Source organism: Mauremys mutica, chromosome 11 (genome assembly GCF_020497125.1).
Source record: "Mauremys mutica isolate MM-2020 ecotype Southern chromosome 11, ASM2049712v1, whole genome shotgun sequence".
NCBI lineage: Eukaryota > Metazoa > Chordata > Testudines > Geoemydidae > Mauremys > Mauremys mutica.
In genome coordinates, this window is record NC_059082.1 from 46,533,673 (window position 1) to 46,557,021 (window position 23,349).

Genomic DNA, 23,349 nt, shown 5'->3' on the forward strand with positions numbered 1-23,349 from the left:
GGGGGGGGCACCACCATTTTGGGCCCCACCAAAAATTATACAAACCTGCCGCCTATGCTGAGTTCTGCTCCTGGAGTCCAGTTGTATTCAGCTGTGCACTCAGCACTAGGAATGGATCAGCCCTCTTGTCCCACACTGAAATATGGGCACAGAAAAAGGGGTGCTGCTCCATTTATCTCAAGGGGGGATTTAATTCTGGGGCCTGCAACTGTGCTGAGAAGCTAAGTACACCCCAGGGCCAAGTGACTGCTGGAATGAAGTATCCCTTGGGTGATGACTCATCTGGGCTCCCATACTGAGTTAATCAGCCAGCAGAGACTCAGCAGCAGAGCAACTCAGGGCTCTCCTCTGAAAAGGCTTCCTCCAGCACAAGGAGCAAAGGACCTGGGGGCTGAGGCCAGGTCTCCTGCACGGCATCCATCTCCTATCATTTCTGTGATTATAACACTGCCCTTTGAAGCGTGCTGGAAAACATTCAAAGAAGAATCACAGGAAATGTCTGCTAAAGCACAGCCTTTCCCAGGAACAGATTTGCCTGGAGGCAGAAGTGACATTTAAAGCAGCGGAAGCAGCAAGCCAGCATTGCATAGCTGGATGTGTGTGATTAAAACCAACAACAGAGCTCTCATTCCTCCCCCTCCCCACTGCCCCACCCCCACACATACTCCTGCAGAATCAGGGAAGGGGAACATTTCACAAATTCAGCTGCATTCTGGGCCTGGTCCAAAGCCCTTTAAAGTCAAGGAGAGTCTTTCCATTAGTATCAGTGGACTTTGAATCAGGCCTTTGGAGAGGAATGTGGCGTGGGTGGGAGAAAACAAACTGGTTCTGATAAGGCCTCCAGCGACATAGTTTGGCAAACCTGGGCCCAGTCTGCCTTGTGGCACGATGACTTTGATGTTGTGATGTTGCCACTGAAATGTCATTGAACCATGATGCCAGTCCTGGTGCATGGAGGGAGGGGGAGCGAGCCCCGAAGAACATCTGCTCCTGGATGTCACATGTGGAACCACTGCCTGTGGTAGCCAAAGGCCAAGAGAAGTGCAGGAGTCCATTTTCCAGCATGGGTGGGAAGAGAGAATTAGTCAGGTGGGGTCACTGCTGGCCTAGGAGAGTCCATCTCAAAGCCGGAGGGGCTGCGGAAATGAAACCAAGGAAGTAGCCAGCCCCAACTCACAGCGTGGGTGGCAGGAGGGGGCTTTCCTCCTGGGACAGAAGCCTGGAAGAGCCCAGCCTCAGGAGAAGGCTGAAGGGACAGGAGACCTCATGGCCCAGGAGTTCATCCCAGAGAATCAGTGGCCTGAGAGGATCAGCTGCCCAAGAGGATCAGCTGCCCAGGGTAATGGCTGGCAGCTCACAGCTCATTCAGGGTATGTGTGAAATGAGCTAGGGATCTCAGTGCACATAAAAAACACATCACACTAGTTGGACCCTCAACAGAGAGGCTCATGTGGGCAGAACTCCCCTCCAGCCCAGAGAGCTTATCCCTCCAATTTAGAGTTGGAGCACATTGGCGGCATTGTTCTTTGACAGGGTTACTGGCCTAGTGGATGGCGGGGAGCAATAGACATGGTATCTTGATTTTAGTGAGGCTTTTGACACAATCCTACCTGACATTCTCACAAGCAAACTAGGGAAATGTGGTCTAGAAGAAATTACTATAAGTGCAAAACTGGTTGAAAGACCATACTCAAAGAGTAGTTATGGATGGTTCATAGAATATTAGGGTTGGAAGGGACCTCAGGAGGTCATCTAGCTCAACCCATTGCTCAAAGCAGGACTAATCCCCAGACAGATTTTTATCCCTTGGCCCCCCTCAAGGATTAGACTCACAACCCTGGGTTTAGCAGGCTAATGCTCAAACCACTCAGCTATCCCTCCCTGCCTGTCAAACTGTGTGGACATCTCTAGTGGTCACCTGCAGGGGTCAGTCCTGGGTTGGGAACTATTCAATGTGTTCAATAATGACTTGGATAAGAAAGTGGAGAGGATGCTTATAACATTTGCAGCTGACCCCAAGATGGGAGAGGTTCAAGCACTTTGGAGGACAGGATTAGAATTCAAAATGACTTTGACAAATTGGAGAATTGGTCTGAAATCAACAAGATGAAATTCAATAAAGACAAGTGCAAAGTGCTTCCCTTTCTAACTACGAGGGTAGTTAAGTTCTGCAACAGGCTTCCAAGGGTGGTTTTGAGCCCAGGTTGGACAAACCCCTGTCAGGGGTGGTCTGAGGTCCTGCCTCAGCGCAGGCCCCAGGGGGCTGAACTAGATGACATCTCAAGGTCCCTTCCAGCTCCACCTGTCTATGATTGTATGAACCTTGCCCTAGCATTGCCCGTGCTGTGCCCGCTCTCACGATATAGTGCCCTCAGCGTCCAGGAACAGCAGCCCTGCAGTCTTTCACCAGGGCTGCTCTGATATTGGTTTGCATGTCTGCTTGCACCCACACAGGGTCAGTGGAGTTAGTCTGGATTACTCCAGTGGAACCAAGATCACAATCTAGGCTGAGGAGTCACCCCCCAGCCCAGCCCAGCCTACCCATCGTTTTAATCAGCCTGCACTTGAACAGAGTGACAGGAGCTCTCTCACCACTCCCACAACGCCAGCACCTGAGTAACTCCACTGCTGGAGCCGTCTCTATTTCCATAAACCAATTACAGCCAGATAATCCTGGGAGATTTAAACATCAATAATCTAAATGGTAACATGAGGGGAGCCGAGCTTCTGATTGTTGCATCTCTCTTTACATTTCTAGGCTGCTCCATCACTGCGTCGCCATGGTAATGGGGCAGAAGCAGGAGGGTGGCGGGGGAGCGGAAGACACTGGATGTTGGTGCGGGAGGCTGTGAATTACCAATGCAGGACACATCAGGTGCCTTTTAGTAACCATAGTGAGGAAGCCCAGGCAGAAGGGAATTGATTATTGTTCATGAGAATGCTTCTTATGGAGGAGAACAAAAATGAAATCCAAAGGCGGTTTGTGTTGCGTGAAATGGAGCAAGAGGGGGAGCAGGCTGGGTAAGGCCAGACAGACATCAGCCTTGGAGGAACTGTGCTTTCCCAGCCATGCGTTTGGGACACCATGCTGGCAGGTGCCAAAGGGAATCAAGCCTAAACTTAACCAGCCCACTCATCTCTGCAGGTGAGGCTGCTGGCCAGCAGGCGCTAATGAGATGTTAATGACAGACAATGGGGGGCTGATGGGAGAGGACATAACCCCCGTGCTAGTGAAATGTGCAGGAAAAATTCTGCAAGAGTGCACCCTTCGATACATAGGCCACTGGTACTGGGTGGAAGGTACATTTGATCTAACTGAACAGTTAGAAATGCAGCTGGGCTGTGATACTTTATTGGACGATCAAAAGGGGATTTTTCTTGAGAAAGTGCATTTTTTGGCTGGCCTCTTTGGATCAAAGTCAGGAGTGAAATTTTCTGGATGGGCTGAATGTGCGGTAGCTTCTGTCATGAAGTCAGCCATCCACAGCACAGAATTGCCACCTGTAGTGTGGTTCGTTCACTTGCTGCAGTTGGCACTGTCATCTCAGCACAGCCTTGCAAATAGAAGAGGACGCTGTGGGTCAGACAGGATTGACATTGGCTCTGTTGTGCAGGGGAAGGCAACTCAGTGCTTGCTGATGTCCTGAATGGTTACAGCCAGTGCATTCAGGAGTGGACCAGGGACTGGAACAGCAGGCTGGCCATGATGTGCATGCAGAGGAAAGTTTTCACAGAGCCAGGCCCCCAGCATGTTTGCTTCTAGCCAGTGCGAATAGTCTCTAGATTTCCCAATTGCCAAGTGCCATCTCCAGCCATGTTCTGTGTGGACAACTCCTGTTATCAGTGGCAGCTCTGCCTGCAGATCAAATAGAGCATGTGGTCTCACGTGTCTCCTCCAAAAGCACTTAATACATCTACATCAGGAAGGGGTCAGTGTGACTTGGATCCACCAGAAAGGCCAGGCAGCAAACCTAGGGGCAAATCCCTTACATAGGGCCTGTTGGTGAGAAGGGTACAAAATGTGCAGGGATTCCTTGAGAGCACAGGGCCCATGTGAAGCCTGGAGGATGGATGCACCACCTTAGCAAGGAGGCTGCAGGTCAGGACTGAGGGGACACTGCCAGGGCTGAGGGATGGAGGCGCCAGCTTTAATCCAGGCCTGCTCTGTACACAGTGGCTTTGGGCTGAGCTAATGGAATCCTGATGTTATAAGGAGCCCTCTCACGCACAGCTGCTACATTAGCTTTCACTGAAGACATGTAGACCTGGAGCAAGGAAGTCAAGCTGTTCTTCCCCCGCCTCCTGCTCCCAATTAAAGTTTATCCCATTTCTTTTCAGCTCCACTGCATTGTATTTGTTCTGAACCCAAACTGTAGCAGCAGCACTAGGTGGGTCATAAAGCAGCCCTAGAAGAAGTCAATTAAAGGCTGACCCTGGGTCACGGGTGCAGGAACAGGCCAAGGAGCCATGGACAATCCATTTTTCACCATGGGCCTGGCCCCCAACCTTTCCTCTTGAGACCTTCTGACCAGAATCATAGATTATTAGGGTTGGAAGGAACCTCAAGAGATCATCTAATCCAACCCCCTGCTCAAAGGGGGACCAATCCCCAAATGGCCCCCTCAAGGATTGAGCTCACAACGCTGTATTTAGCAGGCCAATGCTCAAACCACTGAGCTATCCCTCCCTCCAGGCCAGAAGCTGGAGCCTGGCTCAGGTAAGAGTGGTCTGGGGAACCTGGGCAGCTGTGGGGAGCTGCAGACCCTCCACCTGCCTGGGGTGGAGGGGCTGAGAGCAGCCCCTAGCCCATGTCCCCATCCCTGGATCCTCCGCGCAGAGCAGGTGGAGGGTCCAGGGCTCCCCACAGCAGCCTGGGCGGCTCTTACCATAGCCTGGCTGCGGCTCTTCAGCCCTCGAGGCCCCAACCCTCAGACCGGAAGCTGGAGCTGGGTCTGGGTAAGAGCCACGCGGGCAGTTGTGAGGAACCTGGGTTCTTCCACCCGGGGCTGGCTCTAGGTTTTTTGCTGCCCCAAGCAAAAAAATTTTTGGCTGCCCCCTGTCCCAGCCCTGGGCTCTCCCCCCTGCCGCCCCAGTGCTGGGTTCCCCCCCACCAGTGCCCTCCCCCCTCACCCCTCACCTCCTGCACCCCAGCCCTGGGCTCTCCCCCCGCCACCACCTGCACCCTCCTTCCGCTGCAGCCCTGGGTCACTGGTAACTCGCTCCCAGGGTGGGTCATTCAGCAGGAATTTTGGATGTGCACAAAACACAGACAGGATTGGGTTCCCATATGGTTACAGAGCTGCAGTAAAGTGGAACAATTTTCAGCTTGTGTGATTGGAGGATATCTGGATGCATATTATAAGACTGTCCTCCATAGATGAGGAAAAGTTGAGGTGCCTTTATTATTCTTTTGTTCCACTCTTTCTTTCTATGGGGAATTTGCCAATGCAATATCACTGTCTTCCTTTTAAACAAACAAACAAAAAAAAGGCAATGGCTGTTGAAAATAGCAATTCCAGTCCTAATAACCACTGGGAAGCATTTCTTGCTCAATTATATCCTACTTTTTCTACAGCAAGTTACAGTGGATCAGTATATTTGATTTGGGAGAAATGAAGTAACAACTGCCCAAACTGAGCTTGAGCACTCCTGAATTTTGAGGTGTTCAAATCTGGAAGGCAGGTGCTCTGTGTGTGGTGGGGGCGCTGTGGGCTCCGCGGGGGAGCACGGCAGCATGTATGCAGCAGCGTGTCTGGCACTGCGCGGGACCAGACACGCTAGTCTGAGTGGCCCGGTAACGGGGCTCGGGGGTTGGAGAAGGGGTAAGGGGTTTCGGGGGGCAGTCAAGGGACAGGGAGCAGGGGGGGTTAGATAGGTCAGGGGTTTGGGGAGGCAGTCAGGGGACAGGCAGCAGTTGGATAGGCATGGGAGTCCCAGGGGTTTGTCAGGGGACAGGTAGGGGGTGAGATCCTATGGGGGAAGCTGGGGGGGGTGTCTCAGGAGGGGGCAGTTGGGGACAAGGAGAAGGGAGGCTTAGATAGGGGCTGGGGTTCCAAGGGGCAGTTAGGGGCAGGGGTCCCGGGAGGGGGCAATCAGGGGACAAGGAGCAGCGGCACTTAGATAGGGGGTGGGGTCCTGGGGGGCAGTTAGGGGCAGGGGTCCCGGGAGAGAGTGATCAGGGGACAGGGAGTGGGGGGGGGGGTTGGATGGGTTGGGGTTTCTGTGGTGGGCAGCTGGAGGGAGTGAATGGTGGCAGGGTGGGGCTACCCTCCCCGTGGAGTGTCCTGTTTTTTGAATGTTAAAATATGGTATCCCTACCATTCAGGGCACTCACAGCACGCTGCTGCATGAAGTCCCCCTCCTTCCTTTCCAGTTGGTAGTGGGCAAGGGAATGCTGGGAAATGTAGTTCTTTCCCTGCTCCAGGGCTGGCTCTATAGGCAGGGAGCTAACCAAGGAACTACAGCTCCCAGAGCCCCCTGTTGGTTCTCAGCTCCCATGCTAGATCCCTGCCACCCCTGCAAATGGGCTGCCCCAAGCAGGTGCTTGCTTTGCTGGTACCTAGAGCTGCCCCTGCTTCCACCTGCCCTGGGTGGGGTGCCTGGGGGTTGGGGATATGAGCTGGGGGGCTGCTCTTATTCCCCCCACCCCCCACAGGCAGGTGGAGGGGCCCAGGCTCCCCGGCCCGGCTCTGGCTTCCAGCTTGGCCAGGGATGGGGCTTTGGGGGCAAGAGGAGGGGCAAGGGCTGGGCCATGGAAGGGTGGGGTCTTGTACCCCCTCCCCCCACTTTAACAAAGAATCCATCGCCCTGGATAGTCAAGATATCTTTAAAGGTTGGATGAGTTTTATGGCTGTGTGATTGGGTCAGGGGTGGTTCCTGAGAGTAAGGCGCAGAGCGTTGGCTACATGGTGCAAAGTACACAACATACCACCACATGCACACCTCTGCCAGTCCCCCTCAGTCTTGACCCATAGCCCCCTGCTATCTCAGCCCTGGGATCTGCCCCCCACAACCCTAGCAGTCCCCCTCAGTCTTGTTCTGCAGCCCCCTGCTGTCCCAGCCCTGGGCTCCCCACAACTCTGCAACTGCCCCTCAGTCCTGAACCACAGCCCCCTGCTATCTCAGCCCTGGGCTCCCCTGCCCACAACCCTGGCAGTGCCTCCTCAGTCCTATCCTGCTGTCCCAGCCCTGGGCTACCCTACAGCTCTGCCAGTGCTCCTCAGTCCTGACCCACAGCCCCTCTGCTATCCCAGCCCTGGGCTCCCCCCCACCCCCACAGCCCTGGCAGTGCCCCTCAGTCCTGACCTGCAGCCCCCTGCTGTCACAACCCTGGGCTCCCCACTGCTCCGCCGGTGCCCCTCAGTCCTGTCCTACAGCCTCCTGCTATCCCAGCCCTGGGCTCCCCTACAGCTCTGCTAGTGCCCCTCAGTCCTGACCTACAGCCCACATCCTGAGGGTCGCTCCATGGCTCTGCAGTGCACTTTTCTCCTGGACAATTTGTTCTCCTCGTACCTCCCTTCTTTACACTAGTGACTGGTCTCTTGGTAACTGGCAGTCCCTTCTTATACGGTTTACTTCTAGAGCAGGGAAGAGCTGAAATCAATACAGCATTTATCTTTCTTTCTTCTACCCTCCCTCTTTTCCTACAAATGCATCTTCTTCCTATGAACACAAGGAGTAACCTAGAGACAGCTCTCCCCACACTTGTCTCTAGGTCCTGGGAGCAGCTCCCAGGCTAGATAAACCTGACCAGTTCAATGCTGTGCTTGGCTCCTCTAGCTCTCAAAACAGGGTGATGGTCTGAGGGTACAGATCCTAGCCTGGCATAAAGCAGAAGTGTCCTTGCAGTGCTGAAGCCAGGTGTGTTTGCAATTAACGCAACAATGAGGATAGAATTGGAAGGCTCTTTTCCCTTAAGTGCTGAGGTAGGGATAGGGAAGGCCCTTTCTCAGAGGTATGCATGGGTAAGAACCCACCTCCCCCTTTAGAGCTTATGCACTTCAGCCTAGAGGAAAGAAACTCAAGGTCTTAGATGAATGCTTTATTGTGCTTGCTGCCTGAATAGTGTTGCTCTGAAAGATTCCATTGCCCTTAAGATCCATTGGGTTTTCCCAACAAGGCAATAGCATTTATTTGGCATCACTGCACTTGGGAATGAGCTGCTGATACAAGAGGAGCCAAAGCCACTGTATTCTGGGATAGAAATGAGGTGAAAACTCTATAGTGATTACTTAGCAGAAGAGTTGTGTTTCCATAAGCAAAGGCTTTCAGCTTAAAATTACGCTGATTGCCAAGGAAGGAAAGCAGCAAGAACAAAAAATAGATGGAAAGTCTCCATGAGAGAGCACAGTGTGTGTCCTCCTCTGAAGCATGCAGTAGCTGCTCTGAGAACAAAATGGCTGCTCTACCAGTAGACACAGTTCCTAGTAATTTAAAAAACAATGTCAGAAGAGTTTCAAGCTACATATGCTGCAGGAGTGCACTGTGCACAAAAGTGCAGGAGCAAGCAGGCTTTAACATAAGAACATAAGAATGGCTGTACTGGGTCAGACCAAAGGTCCGTCCAGCCCAGTATCCTGTCTACCGACAGTGGCCAATGCCAGGTGCCCCAGAGGGAGTGAACCTAACAGGTAATGATCAAGTGATCTCTCTCCTGCCATCCATTCCCCTGACAAATAGAGGCTAGGGACTCCATTCCTTACCCATCCTGGCTAATAGCCATTAATGGACTTAACCTCCATGAATTTATCCAGTTCTCTTTTAAACGCTGTTATAGTCCTAGCCTTCACAACCTCCTCAGGCAAGGAGTTCCACAAGTTGACTGTGCACTGTGTGAAGAAAAACTTCCTTTTATTTTTTTTAAACCTGCTGCCCATTTAGACTTTAGACTGTCAATTATTATTTGCATTACCGTAGTGCCTAGGGGTCCTAGCCATGGACCAAGCCCCATTGTGCTTGGTGCTATGCAGATACAGAACAAAAAGATGGCCCTGCCTCAAAGCGCTTTCAGTGTTAGTAACTAAGTCAGCATTGCCTATCCCAAGTATCGGAAAATCATGAATTAGGAGCCCCCAGAATCATGAGATTGCCTTAAAATCATGAGATTTTGCAAAATAATAGATTTCGGGTTTTTAATCTTTAGGTTACACTCAGGACACATTTTCAAGCGCTTCTCTGTAATCACAAGGGCTAGACGTATACCTTTTTGTAAAAGTGAGGCTGAGATTCTCACCGAACCACAGGACTCCAGAAGCTGGGGCATTCAGAAAAAAACATTTACTATTGTGAGAGTTGGCAACACTAATTAGACTTTACAAAATGGGTTGGTATAGCTCTTCCATGAGCTGTGCCTACACTGCTAGCACCTTGAGCAGGGAAACCAGGATAAAAATCAGTATTTCTGTTCTGAATGTTGCTGTGTACTGAATTTTCTTTTGTTTTGTTCTTTGGTGGGACTAATGTATCTGAGACACCTTGCTTACTCCTCTGCTAGGAATGTTATCCCCGAAAGAAAATCTCCAGTGGTTAGAGGTAATGCCTTAGATAGCTGCATAAATATTTACCAGATCAGGGCTTCGTACATCTACCAGATCAGGGCTCTCAACTGGGAGGTTGCCAACCCCGGTGGGAGGGTCTTGAACTGGCTTCAGGGGTTGTGATCAGGGGTGGCCCTAGCTTTTTTGCTGCCCCAAGCACAGCAGGCAGGCTGCCTTTGACAGCTTGCCTGTGGGAGGTTGCTGGTCCTGCTCATTCAGCGGCCTGCCTGCAGGAGGTCTGCCGGTCCCGTGGATTCGGCTTACCTGCTGCCAAATTGCTGCCGAATCCACGGGACCGGCAGACCTCTCGCAGGCAAGCCGCCAAAGGCTGCCTGACTGCCGCCCTCACAGGGACCGGCAGGGTGCCCCCCACAGCTTGCCCCCCAGGCATACGCTTGGAGCATTGGTGCCTGGAGCCACCGCTGGTTGTGACCACTCACCCTGTCTTTATTGCTAGATGAGAGCAGAGTCCTGAACCTTTATCCTCTTGTACCATGGGGTGACCATATACCAATGGCTGAAAACCACTGCCCTGGATCATCCCGATCACTCTGCTTCCTTTCAGTTTCTTGGCAGCCTTCAAGTACTGAGGGAAACAAACTTGTACATAATTCCATCAGCATTCTCTTGACACAGCCAGATCCAAACAGACTGGGCTATCACCGCCTGTTCTATGGCACGATGCTGCTAGGCACTCTGCCCAAACCTGCATGGGCCTTTATGCCCCCATACAATTGTTGTCCAACTTGCAATCCCTACTCATCCCTGACCTACTGCTTCCTAGAAGCCTTCTTCCCACTGGAGGGCCATGTTTCTCATTAGCATTTTTCCTGGTGGGATTTCCTTTGGCTGTTTCCCAGTCATGTTCTACCCAGGAATGACCTGGTAATGATCGTAACTTTACTGAGCAGAGTGAGGTACTGATGTGTTTGTAGAGATAGCATTCCCAAGAACACTGATCTTCAGAGGACTCTGACCTCACTAGCCTGGGAGAGGCTGGCTTTGGAGATGGCACTTTTCCCTCTCCCCCAGTAGCTGTTTTAGTGTCAGAGGAGGTGGATGTTACCAGACTTCTAGTGTTGGGAGAAGACATCAAAGCATCTCTGTTCTTTCCACCCCAGCCCAATGATTCCAAAGCACATCTCTAGATGTTGTGTTGTGTTTCACATCCATCCAAGCCTTTTGAATGCTGTAGGTAAGTCTATAATAAAGGGACCAGGAGCAGCCGCTCTTTGCTTCTCTTTTGCACAACCATGTTGGCTTCATTCAGACTCTCAGCACTTTGCCTATGCAGCAGTCCCCCAGGGAGTTCATTATCGCAGGGTTGATTTTTCTCCCAGCCCTCCAAAATGGTGCAAGTGCAATGCTAATTCTGACCTGCCAGAGCCAGCCAGCTCGTTGGGTTCCTGGATGGGCTCTTTGTGGTAGTGGTTTCTGTTACTTCCCCACTCTTCTGAGCTGGCCTCGTGCAGGGTGAGAACACAGAGCCCCCATCGGAGGGCATTCATCTGGCTTCCAGTTCAACTCCCACTTGTAAAGCAGCTTTCAACTCCCAGGGCCTTGTAGAGCAGCTTTCAGCTCCAGACTGGATAGACCCCAAGCAAAACAGACCTGGAATGTGTACCCACAGGGGTCTTGGAGATGCTATGGGGGGATTTTTCAAGTTCTTTTGCACCAGAAATTGGTGTCTGTGGTTAAACTGGTAGGGGGTGATGCAGGTAGGTGGATGTTTACACTTGATGTTAGGAGTGGAAGGCTGTTTTGCAATGAAATCACAAGCCCTCACAGCGAGAGGACAAAATGGTGGAGATCTTAGCTGCATGGTTTGAATGACTGTTAGAGAGCCAGGCAGTCTTGCGTGGAGTTTCTAACGCCATCAATATTTATACACACCAGCTGCACCTTTGTTCTGGTGGAAATGGTACCTCTGAAGCCATAGAGCTGAGGTCCTAAAGCTCATAGTGCCCTTGTCTGGCTCCATCAGCAGCTCAGCTGAGATGTTCTGCATTCAGGGAAGCACCTGGAATGTACATGTAGGTTAGGGTGACCAGATGTTCCAATTTTATATGGACAGTCCTGATTTTGGGGTCTTTTTCTTATATAGGCTTCTATTACCCCCCCACCCCATCCCAATTTTTCACACTTGCTGTCTGGTCACCCTAATGTAGGTTCCACTTTTGACTGTGCGCTGGGATCTCTTTGCTTTGGTCATTCATCTATGGAGCCGCGAAGACTTGCCCTCCCTCCATGACAGCAGGCAGAAGTGAATGTCCTTTCATCCATTATTGATGCACTGGCTGAGCGTGTTCTTTGTGGACAGAGAGAGGAGAGGAGAGGCCAGGATTAAAGGGGGCCGTGGGTGAGGTGATATCCATTATCATGGAGAGCAGAACGCTGCCTGGACTGATACGTGGCCAATTACTGGATGAAATGCCAGCAGCTACACTTAAGGAAGAAAGCAAGCAAAGGGACCAGAGTGGAAAGGAAGGGAGGATGGGGGTGGGTCGCAACCTCCCTCACTTCCAAAGCAGACATCCCATTAACAGAGAGAGAGAGAGAGAGAGAGAGAGAGTGAGAGAGACTACATTAAAACAATCTCTCCAGCCAGGAGAGAGACTGAGGAGATATATTAAATAGCTTGGAAGGAATGGACATTAAATTTTCATCAGCTGATAGCTTTGAGGGGTGGGGGAAGAGGAGGGGGAACTGGGGTGTGTGTAAATGGGGGAGGGTGTGAAAGAATGAAAGGCATCCTAAAGAAGATGTAGCACAGAAAAGCGGCTGGGAGCTGCTTAGGAATGTTTCAAGGACAAGCTCTTGTCCATCCCTAGGAGCAAACCACACTGCCGGCTGGCTCCCCTCACCAAGAAAGAGGCAGCACAGTCCCAGTTCTGCCTGTGCACTCCCTGCCGTTTTAGCCATGGCTGGGAAGGCCTTTATAAGCAGCTCCCCATCACAGGAGAGAAGCTGGTTCATCAGGATTTCAAGCTAAAAACGGATGTCTCCAAGCCACCATTATTTTGCTTGCATGTAATGATGTGAGCACTCATCGATTTTTTTTCTGCATCTCACAGCAAGAGTGATGTGAATTTGTGCAGTCTGGGGACAAATGCAGAATTCAGGGTGAATTTATCCTCTTTGGAATTGACTATTTTCATGCCTAAAGACTCTTTCTGTCAAAGTGGCCAAAGGGTCAGGTTTCTACCTACTGACACAAACACTGGGTTAGCCAGAATCTAGAGGCCAGGCTGAAACCTGGGCAGTATTGTTAGGAGGTTAGGAAATAGTGTTTGCTGTTTTTCCATCTGAACTCCCCGGTGATGAGAATTCTCTTGCACAGCTCCCATCTCTGCACTCAGTATGCAAGCCACGCCACTAAGTCTTTTTCTAAGAACAGTGCTGGCTCCACTCCAGAGAACACTCTTGGAGAAGCCAAAGTTATAAACAAAGCAAGCAGCTCACAATGGTGAGACTTGCATCACATCCTCTCAAGGCAACATCACCGTTGCATATACCACATTGTGGCATGACATTAGCATGGCACTCAGCAACATCTTTGTGTTGCCATGCAATGGTTCTCTGTTGATTCTGAACATACTCGGCATGGGGAGATGGGCTAGATGACCTCTCGAGGTCCCTTCCAGCCCTGCATGTCTATAATTCTATATTTCAGGATGCTTTCAATAACCTAGGGGTGGGGCAATGAATCAGGACCTATGACAGCCCCTATATACACCCACCCATTAGTCAGAGATAGGCCTAAACCAAGTCACTGGGTCCGAACAATCCAGAACTGAGAGGACTGTGTAATCTGGATTCAGATTACTGCCAAATTTGCTGGTTTGCATCTATCAAACCAAACTCCTAGATCCAAACAACTCTAAACTTTGGGAGGTTTGGATCTGAGCTTCATGACACAAGGTGGTCTCTGTGAACAGTGACCCCCTTGGCAAACTAGCTGCTCTTAAGACTGGTCAGATGCCCTTAGAACTGGAGAGTTTGATCCTTCCTGGCAAGATAGTAATATAAAAGGATTTTGGGGGGGAGTCTTTGTTTAGGAATTTGCAAAGCAGCTTGGATAAAATGGGACTCGAAAATTCTCTCCAAAATCAGCCTGAGCCATTACAAAAACTGGCAATCAAGTGCAATGGATAAAAGCTAGGAAGCATTGGGGGGAGGGGGGAGCAGACTAGATGACCCTTATGGTCCCTTCTAACCCTGTGATTGATCTAGGGAGACAATGCACCTGGGACTAGCCAACCTCTTCTCAACCCTGGCTAGTTCCCCTAAGACACACATGGGGTCCCTCATTTGTGAAGTGCCGGGTTTAATTCCATTATGGATTGAAAACAAACTCCCCTGCCACTCACTCCTCCTATTCCCTCCCCATCATTAGTAATTGAGCACTCCATTGTCCCAGTTTGTTTCTTTAGCTGAGGAGATAGCTTTCCTTGTCTGACAAGAGCAGGCCTGTGTGGAGGAGACTCTCTCTGTTCTGCCTGAAGTCTGTTCATTGCCCCACAGTTCCCTACCAAGAAAAAAACATTACATTGACATCCTTTCCCTCCTCACTGGGGACCTGAAACCTCGCTCTGGTTAAAGAAATAGATAATCATTTCCACTCATCAGCTTCCCAGTGTCTCTCTCCCCCTCACCTGCCAATTAGCCCTCATCTTGGAGACAGGAGCAGTCATAAATTAACTCTTGGAGTGCTCTGTGGTTGTGTGTCTAAGCCAAGCCATGGCTATAGTCCCCTATGGTCATAACAGGGGTCAGATTCTCACCAGTAACTGCACACCGCACCATAGTAACTCTAGCTCAGGAACCAATCCATGCAACAAACCTCAGTGCCAACTCTGCCCACATATCTACACCAGCGACACCATCACAGGACCCCTAAGCAGATCAGCCACACCATCACCGGTTCATTCACCTGCACGTCCACCAATGTAATATACGCCATCATATGCCAGCAATGCCCCTCTGCTATGTACATCGCCATCGGCCAAACTGGACAGTCTCTACGGAAAAGGATAAATGGACACAAATCAGATATTAGGAATGGCAATATACAAAAACCTGTAGGAGAACACTTCAACCTCCCTGGCCACACAATAGCAGATCTTAAGGTGGCCATCCTGCAGCAAAAAAACTTCAGGACCAGACTTCAGAGAGAAACTGCTGAGCTTCAGTTCATCTGCAAATTTGACACCATCAGCTCAGGATTAAACAAAGACTGTGAATGGCTTGCCAACTACAAAACCAGTTTCTCCTCCCTTGGTTTTCACACCTCAACTGCTAGAACAGGGCCTCATCCTCCCTGATTGAACTAACCTCATTATCTCTAGCTTGCTTCTTGTTGCATATCTATACCTGCCCCTGGAAATTTCCACTACTTGCATCTGACAAAGTGGGTATTCACCCACGAAAGCTCATGCTCCAAAATGTCTGTTAGTCTATAAGGTGCCACAGGATTCTTTGCTGCTTTTACAGATCCAGACTAACACGGCTACCCTTCTGATACTTGATATGGTCATAACAGCTTCCCTGCAGCGTAATATGCCAGCCCCATGCGTCTGACTGCAGGAAGAGGCAGGGGCTTTGAGTGTGTGTCCTGATTTGGATCCCTCACTCTGTAAGCTTCCAGTATCTTGGGGGCCTGTGTAGCCATCACACCGAGTTCTTGGGGTGAGAAGTGTAATGCTGACAGTCCCTGGTTGTCAGCGGGCGGGATTGAACATGGGACCTCTGGAACTTAGTGCATGAGCCTCTACCGCATGATCTAAAAGCTGCTGTAGAGCAGACTCGTCTAACTCTCTTTCTAAGTGGTCTCAGTGGAACTGTGATGAAAGGGGAGGTGGTGCACAAAACTGGGTGGCACCATGATAACCCTTTGGTTGATCTGGCCCTGCCTACAGCCCATGAAGGCCAGCAGAAACCTGATCTTGATAGGGTGATGTCAGCAAGAGCTAGAGTGGTCTGGAGGACATTGGCGGGCGGCTTATTCTTCTTCTTGTTTTATTTTTATTATCCTAATGCCTGGTGGCCCCAGCTGAGATCAGGGGCCCCATTGTGCTAGGCCCTGTACAAACCCATAGGGCCAAACTCCAGCTTTGCCCAGCCTCCCTTGGGCAGCTCAGCGACTGCAGAACTCTTCCCCCACCCACCCCATTATCCCTTTGTTTCTGTGCTAGGTGTTTCTGCCCCCAGCAGATAAAGCTGAGGCCAGCAAACTCATTGCATTCCAGATGTGCGGCAGCAGTTTGAATCCTTGGGCAGGATTCATCAACCACAAGGAGCTCTCTTTGAGAGTTTAATGAAGAATTAAGTTCCTGAGTGTTTTTTTAAATGAGAGAGAAGAAAAGAAGTATATGAACTAGGCCTGAGGATGATGACCACACTTTGATGTGTGTGAGACACACCATCCCTTGTGGTATGTAGAAAATAAACAATACACATGGATAATTGTGTAGGGCTGGTTTTCTGTCAGTGCTAGGCACTTGTTAATTGTGGCTTGAAATATTTATTATTTATGTGCTTTTGAATCTTAACTATGCCATTCATTAACCTTTACCCTCCCCTCTGCTTTCACCACCAGATATCTACCTGTCCTCACATTGGTGCATCTAGATAATTAGCCTCCAGAGTGTGAAATAGCCTTTAGAATAAAAGGATATCATTGTTATAGCCTTATGCATAACAGCCAAGTCACTAAGGGGCTCAGATACAATGATCATGAGGGAGGTATAAATGCTCTGCTACAATAGACAAAGAGGTAGAGACAAGTCAAATACAGAAAGGTAATAATACAATGTAATGGCAGGAAGCATGCCTAGTGGTTAGGGCACTAGCTTGGGACTTGGGAGACTAAGTTTCAATTCACTTCTCTAGTACAGACTACCTCTGTGACCATATGGGTATGTCTACACTATGGACATGGCCTATGCCAATATAGCCCCCTAATGTGTATGCAGTATACACCAACTGAAGGAGTTCTGCTGTTGTAGGAACACAATCTTCCTGAATGACATTAACTATGTTGACAGAAGCCCTCTTCCATTGACATAGCTGCATCTACACTGGGGGGTTTGGTCAGGGGTGTGGTTTTTTCATGGACAGGCTGTAATAAAGCGGCCTTTGGTGGGACACAACTGAGAGTACCAATTCAGGACAAATTGCTTAGAGCAGGGCAGTCATAGCCCAAGGCTGGGGGCCCTTTACTACTAAGGCACCCGCCAAACCAGCCAGAGAGGACTTCAGTTTTACCCCACTGGCTAACCAGAAATCATACAAGTAATTCCCTCAGACACTCCAGTTTCCCAGTATCATCACCAGTGCCACTCCTTATGGAGATGAATGGTTATGGAAACCAATAAAAGAAAAAAGGTTCTCCCAATCCCAAAGGACCAAACCCCAGACCCAGGTCAATATGCAAGTCAGATCTTACCCACAAATCACACTGTTGCCAATCTTTTAGAATCTAAAATCTAAAGGTTTATTCATAAAATGAAAGAAATATAGATGAGAGTTAAAATTGGTTAAATAGAATTAATTACATACTGTAATGGCAAAGTTCTTGGTTCAGGCTTGTAGCAGTGATGGAATAAACTGCTGGCTTAAGTTAAGTCTCTGGAGTACATCCACAGTTTGGATGGGTCATTCAGTCCATTGTTCAGAGCTTCAGTTTGTAGCAAAGTTCCTCCAGAGGTACTCCAGAGTTTACAGCCAATACAGGCTTGTTCCCTAGTGTCTGGTACAGTCTAGTTTTAAATCAGCCCTACTTTCGTCATTTCCCTTGGGAGATATGGATGAGGTCTGTGCACTAAGAATATTTCACTGCTGACCCTTCTGCTAATGTCAGTCCCTGCAGCCTTTACTTTTAAACTTTTATGGAAATTGATTTGTCTTTTTTTTTCATTAAGTTGATTTTTTATGCTAATGTAATGGAGGGAATGGTAATATTGGCCATAGTTAGCTGTAACACATGTATCTTAACGGCTTATATGGCCCCATTACCACAGTATCCAGGCATCTCACAACAGTCCAGCAAGGTAGGGAAGTGCTATTATTCCCATTTTACAGCGAGACTAAGTGACCTGCCTAAGATCACACAGGAAGTCTGTGGCAGAGCAGAGGACATGAACCTGGGTTTCCTGAGTCCCAGGCTGGCACGCTAGTCATCCTTACTCTCAGTGTAGGCAGACGTTGTTTAAACATTCCCCCCACTTTATCCTAACTGGGCCTTGACTGAGCATAGCATGCTTGTCTTTGTCCACTCCTCTGTATTAAGTGGCAGGACAAGATCAGCAGTAGAGATATTTGTAGGCAGACAAGCTGTGTTTTTGGTTGTTTTGGGTGTGTTTTGTCAGCTATCTTGGTATGGACATTCTATTAGGATAGCAGTTCAATGAATTACAAAATGTGTTTACACTACACGGTTGGTGATCACATGGACACCAAAAGCTTTGGCAGCATTATAAGGGCACCATTGATGGACATAGACTGAACATCCAGCCAAACTGTCTTAAAGACCTAGCTAGAGATCGATCTGGGTCAAGCCAGATCTGTAAGGAGGGTACATTCCTTTAAGATTTGCCTTGATCATGATGATGATTGATTGATTGATAATAACTTTAAGCATATGCTTAGTTCCCACTGAAGTCAATAGGACTTACGCACATACTTGACTGCATTGCTGAACTGAGTCCTGGTATTGTCCTCTATCTAATCATGTAGGCTCCGGCAGTTATCAGTTGTGATCTCCACCCTTGCTGTACTAGTCATGTCTAGATTTCATTTGAACTTGGCCCACCCAACTGTGCCAAGTATTGTTCTCTATTTAGAGATGCAGACAAATTAGGTTGAGAACTATGAGACTTGTTTCACTTATGACCTCATGAGCTTTGCACTGAGTCTCAAATTAGCCTGTCACTGCATGTTGCACATTTTAAGTGTGCAATACTTCAATGTGCATGCTCTGGTGCAGCACACAACATCACACTGATTAAACCTTTTCTTACTGGGGTGAAGTCTTTTAACTCACACTGTCAGCTCCAGGAATCAAATCTGACCAAGTGTCAGGAAACCCTCAGACATCTGTAGGCCAGGCACAAAGGCAGCTCCCCTTCCCCATTTCAATTAGCACAGGGGTTCTCAAACTGGGTGTTGGGATCCCTGAGGGGGTCACAAGGTTATTACCTGGGAGGTCGCGAGCTGCCAGCCTCTACTCTAAACCCCGCTTTGCCTCCAGCATTTATAATGGTGTTAAGTATATAAAAAAGTGTTTTTAATTTATTGGGGGGGGGTTGCACTCAGAGGCCTGCTATGTAAAAGGGGTCACCAGTACAAAAGTTTGAGAACCACTGGATTAGCAGGAATGGCTTAGCCTCCTGCTCTGTCTCGGGTAAGGGAAGGGAGTGTGACTCTAATCCAGGGGTCAGCAACCTTTCAGAAGTGGTGTGCCGAGTCTTCATTTATTCACTCTAATTTAAGGTTTCGTGTACCAGTCATACATTTTAACATTTTTAGAAGGTCTCTTTCTATAAGTCTATAATATATAACTAAACTATTGTTGTATGCAAAGTAAATAAGGTTTTTAAAATGTTTAAGAAGCTTCATTTAAAATTAAATTAAAATGCAGAGCTGCCCGCCCCCAGACCGATGGCCAGGACCCGGGCAGTGTGAGTGCCACTGAAAATCAGCTTGCATGCTGCCTTCGGCATGCATGCCATAGGTTGCCTACCCCTGCTCTAATCTATTTGGAGGGGAGGCAAGTGGGGCAGAGAGGTGATTACAGTAACATGTGACCCTAAGAAACTGCCTCATTTAGTGCTGGTCCCCGGAGGGACCTTATCCAGGCAGCCATGGAGGAGATTATCAAACCGGCCCTAATGAGGGACAGAGGGAGGCAGGAGCAGGAAGGGAAGAAAGGAGACATTGAAATTTGCTTGCCTCTCTCAATTCATTAGGAAGGCTTAAGGGATCCTTGTCAGAAAGTAGGCTCCATTTGTCGTTCCAAAGCACCTCGGGTTTAGTGGGTAGATGTTTGCGATTTAGTGGGGATTACTGCCATGTATCTGCTATTACATAAGGCCTAACTGAAAGCTCAGTACAGCTCCTTGTTACACTCTTGAGTGAAGGAGGAAGCTTTAAAGTGAACAGTGCTTGGCAATCTCTGTGCTGACCTTCTCCTGCCCTGCACCATCCAAAGCTAAAGAATCATGGTGCAAGGGTCTTGTTTCTACAGCACCTAGCACAAAGGGGCCCTGGTCCATTCCGGGGTCCCTTGGGTGCTATTGCTATACAAATATTGTGCGTGGGATGGGCAAGAGCATCCTTATTAAGGCATGATCCTTACATTAGCCATCAATCCTTGCATCACCTATGTGTGATCCCATCACCTATTTGTGATCCTTGTATTTTTGCTGCTATGGATGAGGGACAGAGAGTGTGGGAATGACTGGAAGTGTTGCTGGCAAGGGGAGCAGGAATGGTACCATTTCTAATCCTTCTCAAACTGAAACAGGCACATGATAAACTAAACTTAGCTGTTGTCCTTCATTGGGAGAAGACTCCCTACCAGGCCTGAAAATCTATAAGGTATATATATACCTTTTAGAAGAAAAAACAGGATCTAGTGATCAAGTTACTGGACTAAGAATGGGAAAAAAGAGCTGGATTCTAATCCTAGATAGTGTGACTCATTTCCCCTTCCTGTGCCTCAGTTTCTCCATCTATGCAACAGGTATAATAATAAATAATTAGAGATATACCAATCTCCTAGAACTGGAAGGGACCTTGAAAGGTCATTGAGTCCAGGCCCCTGCCTTCACTACCAGGACTAAGTACCGTACTGATTTTTGCTCTAGATAGCCCCCTCAAGGGTTGAGCTCAGAACCCTGGGTTTAGCAAGCCAAGGCTCAAGCCACTGAGCTATCCCTCCCCTCACAGGAGTCTTGTAATATTAATTATTGTTGATAGTGCACTTTGAGTTAGATGGCACCAGAGAAAAGCAAAAGGTCATTAGAACCAAATTTACCTCTGTTCCAAGCCAAACTTGCTGTTCCTCTTTCTTTGTTGGGGAAAAATGGTTAAATTATTGTAATAAATGATTTTTAGGAATTTTTTGTTCAACCCTGATACCAACACACTACAGAAACCTGCCAGAAGATAAATCCTATTGCACCCCAACTGATCTTCATGATAGCATATCAGGGTTAGAAGGGACCTCAGGAGGTCATCTAGTCCAACCCCCTGCTCAAAGCAGGACTACTCCCCAGACAGATTTTTGCCCCAGATCCCTAAATGGCCTCCTCAAGGATTGAACTCACAACTCTGGGTTTAAACAAGCCAATGCTCAAACCACTGAGCTATCCATCCCACCATAATATATACCTTTGGCAAGTTTTCATCTCAGAAGGCTCTGCTGTTTTTATTAAATCTATTTTAGTATCGGCATGGCAAATCTATTCCTGTCATTGGCTGTGTTGAAATGTTAGGGGGGAAATGTACAGGATAGTCATGGTCAGAAAACTGTTCACTCTGAGAGCTGCTTGAATTACTTGTAAACAATTTATCCAGCACATTTTCCCCTCAGTTATCAAATATAAATTATTCACAAATCACTGTTTTTATTATTCTAGTAGATTTATTTTACTGTGCAGATCTGCACCATGTGCTTCTTAGACTTCCATCTCCTGGCTTTGCTGTCAGTCCAGCAGAGCCAGTTCTGATATGGGAAATTGAGCTGGATTCCATCCTCCATTAACATGCCGACACATTCTGAGTCTAACAACTGAGGTCCTCATGAGATGGCCAGTAAGCAAGTCAAGGCAGGATTGAGGCCTGTGTCTTTTATTCACCAGCAACCTAGGCTGGTTCTGAATCGATGGCCTGAGGGTGAAAAGCTCAGTGTCCCAGTTGGCTCTCGTGTGGGATTTTAAATGGCAGCAGAACTTCTCTGCTGTTGTGCTGAACCAGATGTTTTAAAGGGTTTATAATCAGGACTTGTTTGTTCTTTGTAACTTCATGATGGCCAGATCTGTTGTGACCTTTTCAGATGTGGACAGTATATGTTGATCTGTCATGAAACTCCTCTTTCACTTTGCTCTGTTAGGGAAGACCTGCGAGAATTGGAAAAGTCCAGCAAGAAGTGTTTTGGTGCCTCAGCAGGTAGCACTCTCCCTTTTCATCAGCATGGAACAAGTCCTTCAGCCTGGGATTAGAGGGCGCTGGACTGAGTTAAAGTATCTCAGGGCTGCCTACATTACAAAGTTACGTTGGTTTCACTACGTTGTTCAGTAATGTGAAAAATGGCACGCCTTGTGCCGTGTAGTGAGCTAACCTAAGTGCCGATGTAGACACCACCAGTTTGACAGAATAATTCTTCCATTCATCTAGCTACTACCTCTCTGAGCAATGGATTTACTAGAGCAACAGAGGAACCCCTTCTGTCTCTGTATTAAGGGTCTACGCTATAACACTACAGCTACAGATTTAAAACAGACCTCTGGGTCTTTTGTGGTTAGTCCCATGGATTTTGTGGTCATTCAGTATCCCAGGCCTCTCATTGCAAGATTAGGAGTGCTAGCAAATGCCCCTCAGTGGTAATTGCATTCTGGATTATTTAAAATCCCCCTTCAGGTTTCATATGGAGAAGTTCTTCACTTCTTCACCTACAACATGTGTAGTGTTGCTATGCACTGTTAAACTGCTTCTGTGCTCTATCTCAGAGGTGGCTGCATTTTGCAGATTGAGGAAATGAACCTTATATACACACCCTGCCAGATTCATTCATTAACTTTAGTGGAGTTATGCCAGGCATGAGTTTGGCCTGTAGTCAGTAATACACTTTGGGATGCTTTGAGGTGAACAGGCCATATGAATATAAGTCATTAGGTCTCTGGCTTGGACATGAAGGGAAAGGGCATTCATTCCTCTGATGTCTTCAGTTCACTGCATGGCTTTGTGCATGTCCAGGTGGATGTACCCCTGCTGTTAACATTGTTTTTCCTTCTTTCTTAGTAAAAGCAGCTCGGATGTTGAAAAGAAAAGGGAAGCCCAGGGGGTGACTCATGTGTCCTCTGAGCCTACACACTCTCCAACCTGGGAGGAGAAGGTGACTGTGGAAATTGATGCAGAAGATGCAGGCCATGAAGGTATGGTTTCTGAAGAGAGCTGAATAGTGGGTAGTGGTGAGGGAAAGGTGAATATCAGTGAGACAGCCTAATTCTCCAGTCATTTACACCTGTGCCAATGTGACCAGCTCAGAACCATCCCACTGCACATTTGCTAATGACTTCCCAAAGGCAAGGCACTTAGGAATCAAGCCCCTTAAGTGTAGCTATGTATACAATTGTTAACTATCCTTATGCTTCAGGGCATGAGCTGATCATCAGCTAGGGACAGGAAGAAATTCCACCAATGATATATGGTTGCAAAGTTAAGCTCTCATATAGAACTTTTCATCAATAGATCTCAAAGTGTTTTACAAAGGAGGTCAGTCTCTTGATCCTCATTTTACAGATGGGGAAACTGAGGCACAGAGCTGTGACATGATTTGCCTAAGGGTACCCAGCATGCCAGTGGTAACCATGGAAATAGAACCAACATCGGCCCATGAATAGCTCTGCCAACGCACTTCAGTCCTATTATGAAACAATGTTCTGGGACTCCCCCATAGCTGTGGAAATCCATTCCTGTTGATCTGCAGCATACCTGCCAATCCATTCCTGGCTCTGCACACAGCAATGTCAGTGTACCTGAATTCTGACCTGGTATGGTTCCAATCTCAGTACCGACCACAGCTCTGCCA

The 23,349-nt window shown here is 48.4% G+C and overlaps 1 protein-coding gene across 12 annotated transcripts in view; it reads left to right on the plus strand.

The window, feature by feature from the left end:
• The window catches only part of CCDC33 (coiled-coil domain containing 33), a 262,781-nt gene that overhangs the window by 10,368 nt on the left and 229,064 nt on the right, over positions 1-23,349 (plus strand). For all 12 annotated transcript variants that reach the window (XM_044979961.1, XM_044979963.1, XM_044979964.1 and 9 more), the window contains exon 3: positions 22,560-22,693. In XM_044979961.1, the coding sequence (XP_044835896.1) occupies positions 22,560-22,693 (134 nt within the window). The remainder of the gene's footprint in view (positions 1-22,559; positions 22,694-23,349) is intronic.